Source organism: Polyodon spathula, chromosome 21 (assembly GCF_017654505.1).
Source record: "Polyodon spathula isolate WHYD16114869_AA chromosome 21, ASM1765450v1, whole genome shotgun sequence".
Classification (NCBI taxonomy): domain Eukaryota; kingdom Metazoa; phylum Chordata; class Actinopteri; order Acipenseriformes; family Polyodontidae; genus Polyodon; species Polyodon spathula.
In genome coordinates, this window is record NC_054554.1 from 22,963,856 (window position 1) to 22,969,855 (window position 6,000).

The 6,000-nt window shown below is 34.0% G+C and overlaps 1 protein-coding gene across 5 annotated transcripts in view; it reads left to right on the forward strand.

The window, feature by feature from the left end:
* Positions 1-2,618, forward strand: part of LOC121296282 (dual specificity mitogen-activated protein kinase kinase 4-like) — a 40,526-nt gene extending 37,908 nt beyond the window's left edge. For all 5 annotated transcript variants that reach the window (XM_041221644.1, XM_041221643.1, XM_041221645.1 and 2 more), the window contains 3 exons: positions 147-295; positions 711-756; positions 2,049-2,618. In XM_041221644.1, coding sequence (XP_041077578.1) covers positions 147-295; positions 711-756; positions 2,049-2,162 — 309 coding nt within the window. In that variant the 3' untranslated portion in view covers positions 2,163-2,618. The remainder of the gene's footprint in view (positions 1-146; positions 296-710; positions 757-2,048) is intronic.
* The last annotated feature ends 3,382 nt before the right edge of the window (positions 2,619-6,000 follow it).

The window sequence follows — 6,000 nt, forward strand, 5'->3', positions numbered from 1 at the left end:
TTTATCTTTACTGTTAGTGTAACCTGTACCCTCTAGAGCTGACTTTTTCTATTTGAGGTTTGTTTTATATATATTTATATATATATATATATATATATATATATATATATATATATATATATATATATATATATTGTGTTCTACAGTACGAACTTGCCACTGGCCGATTCCCATACCCCAAGTGGAACAGCGTTTTCGATCAGCTGACGCAGGTCGTGAAAGGAGAGCCACCACAGCTCAGTAACTCTGAGGAGAGACAGTTTTCCCCCATGTTCATCAATTTTGTCAACCTGTGGTAAGTGCAGTAGATGCAGGAATTATACTTGTAATACAAGCTGTTAATCATATGTTCTACTGGTGTATGTTGTGGTTGTTTCCTGGGAACACTGCCATCTGCTGGTCAAAGTGTAGTTTTTAAATAACCCTTTTTCATATAGATGTTCACTGTATTCTATTTTATTACCAGGTAAAGGTTCCCCATTTGGGAGTTTCACTGTACTGATTTGTGGTTTGTTCTGCAATGACTCGGATACCATGTACAACCATGGCTTTGTGTTGGACTGCACTATATCTTTAAATACAGCCTTTTTTTATCATTGATATATTTCTTTTTGTGACTTTAGTCCTTTGGGGTTTGTAATAAACTGTTATTACTATAAGCTGATCCCAAAATAGATGCTAAGCATTTTTTTTAATGTATTTGTTTCAAGCCTTACAAAGGACGAGTCAAAAAGGCCAAAGTACAAAGAGCTTCTGGTAAGTACAGTATATGGATACTTTATTATTATTTTTTTTTTTTATAAAATGTTACTTAACATTTGGTCAGATTGGGTCAAATGTAGGTATTTGTCTGTTTTGCCATAAGAATTCGCCATAAGAATCTATTCAATTTGTTCTGTAACAGTAGTAAAGTAGATACTTTTTGTTCTGATGTTGAATGGTCTACATGTAATTTTACTACTGCAACATGAAATATGTTTGATAATTCAAGTTTCAGATAATCAAGATGTAGTAAGTGTTTTTAAAACAGATTGAATTTATATTGTAGGTGGTTTGCTGTACGAGTAATGGTAACCCTTATATAAGTTGTTAAATTAATTACTTCAGCATTTTCCTTCCCCTTAGTGCTCTAATAATATAATCCGTACATGTCATCTAGAGGTTTATAACTAAAACAATATAATCAGATGACAAACTAGCCCACATTACTGAACAATGATATAGAGCAGAAGTAGTTTCAAAGGAGTAATGAACCTTTTGATTTTTAAGTAGTGAATAGCTTGGAAAACTGGTATGTGAGCAATGTATTGCAAGCGATAGATAATACCGAGACATTCCATTTGAAATGCAGTCTGAATGTGTATTACTTGGATCACAGCGATGTCCCATTCTTGATCCCTGTGCACAAGTAGATGAACAGTGATTCTTTTACAATAGCAGAGCTGTCATTACAAGGGAATTCTAACACTTCTAATAAGAACTCTTGCAACATGGGGTCAAAGGATGTGCTCCTTTTTCCTGTTTACTGTTATCAAACAATGGGGCTTAAGATTCAAATCTAGCCTCACTGACTATAGATACATTCCGAACAACCAGTTAGCTGTCTGCAATCAGTATACGTCAAGCACTGTAGTTACCAGTCAAATTGCCTCACACGCAAACACATTATACCACTTCTAAAAGTATTGATTTAGCCCACAGATTAATTTTTTCTTAGCCCTGTGCAATCAGTTTCCTATCTTAGAATGAGCACTGAGAGTACTGTTTATTACTTTCTAAAGTACATTGTTGACAAAATGGTTTTATACAGAAGACATAGGTTATATACTAGGCTACCACTAATGAGCAGCCCCTGTTTACTTGTAGAATCAGCGCCTGAGAGATGTGCTTTGAAACTTTGATAACTGTGCTATAGTATTTGGATTTGCATTATTTTTATTTTTCAAAGGATGTATCTTTTTTTGTTACGAGAAAGTGTTGTTACTTATAAATGCATTCCAAATCATTTTATCAGTGACTGGGGAATGAAATCCACTTTATTCCCACAGAAACACCCTTTCATCCTGATGTACGAAGAGCGCCCAGTGGATGTGTCAGGATATGTCTGTAAAATTCTTGATCACATGCCGACAGCCCCTAGCTCCCCCATGTATGTTGACTGATCATTCAGCTACAAAAACTAAAGGGCTTGAGAGAGAGAGAGAGAGAGAGAGCTTATGATGTATAGATTTGTTTGATCACACATTGCAGTGTTTAAAAAAAAAAAAAAAAAAAAAAAAAAATACAGTAAAAAAAAAAAGAAAAAACTCTAACACCATGTACAATAATATTGGTGTTCATTTTCAATCTTGTCTGTATACTATTGTCATATTCAAAGTGCATTTTAGTAACTGATCACACCACGTTAAGTCTGGTTTTGACAAAGAGACCTCATCTTGATAATGTGTGGTTACAGTATAGTCATTTTATCAGGAAATACATTCAGAATATTGTGGAAGAAAATGTATAATAAATCACTTATGGAATTTAATTTGAAAACATTAAGCAGCCAACTGGAAAATCTTTCTAATCTTCCACCTCTTTCCATGTGTGTGATTTTTAGGCAGTGTGTGTGGGTGCGTGTGTGTGTGTGTAAAAAATGAATAAATAAAAAAAAATAAAAATAAAAAAAAATAGAACCTTCATGGAAACTTGCAGGATAACCATTCTCCTGAAGCCAACAGGGCAAGTTGAGGATGTTTATCTTCTTCACCGTGCAATAGATTTGCTGATTTAAAAAAAAACAAAACAAACAAAAAAAAAAAAACTGTTGCTTCACAAAGTCATAGTTGATATTCTGGGGTTATTTTTGTTTTGTTTTAAGAAATATAAAGAAAAAAAGTATAATGACAAAGACGTCAATTTTACCAAAAATGTGCTTGGACAGTGACATTGAAGCTAATAATGAGATGATGTGTCATATTGCAAAGTAATAATAGAAAACATATTATTCTCTTAATCCAGAAAAGGGTTTTAACATTTCTATGTTTTGTCCCCTTACTACTAGTATATCAGCAGCATTAGATGATAGCCCCAACAACGTTTTATGTTTTATTGAAGGCAGTGTGGTGTAACACTGCACAGCATGTTTCTAAAGGACGCTGCATGCTGGCTTAAAACAAGCTTGTGTGTGTGTTTTTTTTTTTTTTTTTTTTTTTTTTTTCTTGGAAACTATCCACAATATGTAACTAAACATTGGTGTTGTTATAGGGTTTTAGAGAAAGACTATACCCACTATGTAGTGAGATGACAATAATTATTATAATAATAATAAAAGCTTGCATCTGGTTAAAAGCTTGCATCTGGTTAATTGCCACCAAACTATCATTCTGTAATGTAAATGTATAATTCAACAGAAAATTCAAAGTTCACAATAAGTACAGTACAAAAAACAGAAGTACCCTTTTATTGTTTTTTTTTTTATTTTATTTTTATGGTTGCATTGCAAGTATGACTGTTGCATGGCAGCAAATATTTCAGCATTTTCCAATGCAACAATTAATAGTTTCTTTAAGAGTAAGTAGCATCCAATGTTGTTGTTGTTGTTGTTATTATTATTTGTTTACATTTCCTTGCTATTGTATGGTGTTTTCAGTCATTGCGTGGTTCTGGTTTTTGTTGCTCCCATATTGAGTAACATTTCATCTGCTTTGAACTTGACTACCCAAAGTGCCAAGACTGGGCAGCCTTCCTCATGTCATTCAAACCACGTGACACTATAACTTTTTCAACTTTGCGCTCTCTCTCTCTCTCTCTCTCTCTCTCTCTCTGTCTCTCTCTCCTCTCTCTCTGACAGAGTTGAAAGTCAGTGTTACATGAATTTGAGTGGCTCAAAGCCAGGTAGGTCAGGTTTGAGGAAAATGCTAATACTGTAACTCAATGTTGGACCAATACGACCACTCTGAATGATTTTGGATACCATAAAATAGTAATAGAATTAAAACTGACAATTAAACTTACATTTCAAGCTACTTCCTTTTTAATCTTCTAGAAAAGACGACCTTGGATCAAGTAATAAATACAAAAACAATTTAATACATTTGTGAATAATGCTGCAGTCTATACACAATATGAACACAAATATGAGCACTTAAATACTTGTTATACTGTTGGGTCATTAGGATATGAATGTAATGGAAAATGTCTAGTCGTGTGAATTTATTATAGAGAGAAGACTGTACAAAATGTCAATTTATTAGTATATTAATATTGGATTATCAATTACAATTAAGGGTGAGGATTTTATTACTGTGCATCTTTTATTAAAAATCAAATGTGTATAATGTTCACAAACTGTGAAAATAGTATAACTGTACATTGTGGACTTCGGTTATTTCCTGTATTATAGAATATGTATGAAAATATAAAATGAGGGAAAAAAAGGTGATGTGCAGGGATATTGCCTTATATGTTTGTGAACTGGAGCACAGTAAATGTAATACCTGGTTTCAACAAGCTCCTGGCTATTTTATCCTATATACTGGTTTGACTTCGATATTTAAGACATTATAAATGGAAGTGTTCGTGTAGTAGTTCTATTCTGTGCCTGCAGGTCAGTTGTAATAAAAGTAGGATGTGACTGTGACCTTGTTGTTCTCATTTTGTAAGGTCTGGTAACAAGCAATGGCAAAAAAAAAAAAAAAAACATAATTCTGACATTGCATGGGAACTTGGTCTAGTTAAACTTGGGCTTTGATGATAAATAAAACGTAACCCTCTTTATTTGTTGTTGATCTGATAATATTCTTTAGTACTAACCATGGCAGAATTCAGGTTTTCCGTGCATGTTTTGGACTCCCAAGTTATGAAAAGTCATGATGAACAAAATAATATTTACATTTATGCTGAATTTGGATCTACCTTTGGGTCAAATAGACCCCAGACAGCATAGGAGTATTAAAGACAATAAACAGTGCTGTTTATTTTGTTTGTCTGTTAGTAATAGACCTACAGTTTGTGGAAAAGATGTCATTGCTTTTAGTAAGTGTGTGTTTTTCTTTTTGAGGAACTGTTTCTCAATGCTGGATTCATATGACTTTTAAGAGAAACATTGGAAGTGCAATGCAAAGACAAGTAATTACTGGCTTTCCTCAGTCACATGTCTAGATACTGTATACCATATAATAAAAATCCTCATTTTTAAAAACCCACAAAGAAACAATTTCTTACTCAAAAAATGAAGTCAGTTGCATTGCTATTCAATATAGGATAAACCCAATTTATTTTATGAAGGTGACATTTTTTGAGTGATTTCCATTAAGCTACTTGTCTGCTGTAAATTTTTCTATTGCAAGTTTTTTCCACTGTGTGCTTAAATTATTAAATGAAGCCTCCGACTGGTTCTTAAAGCATCAGTTGTGAGGAGATCCTTGGTAACAAATATAGTGAAGGCAGTTATATACACATACTTCGATGCACATACAATTTTAGAACTACAGAGAGAAGCACTTGCCCAGTTATGATGAAACTTGGTAAGGACGTTCTTCAATGTCTTCAGCTCTCCTCACACCAGACCTGTGCTGAGCAAAATGAGTGAAGCAGGTGCAGTGCCTTTGCTGGAGAAGTCATGCCATGTGCTATTTCAACATGAAAGACACACACTTGCAGTTCTTAACTGATCAGTTTAACTAGGGCAGTCCATTTCCAAATTGCCACAGCCAGTGTGATTGTTCCCACTTTGTTGTATCTAAATACAGTAGATTTAAGTTGAGACTATCAGAGGGTAGAGGACACTTTTTACATAGTAGAGGGTACGAAATGGGTTCCAAAACAACATTGTTGATGCTGCCTCATTGGGATCCTTTAAGAGCCTACTTGACAAAGATTTGGGAAAATCAGCTACTAGGAACTAGACGGAGACTGATAGGCCAAATAGCCGTGAATAGTTTGTAAATGCTCTTGTTTTATTAAGTGAGTGACATTGAAGGGTTGTGCAGGAGTGATGTTCCCACAGTAACTTAT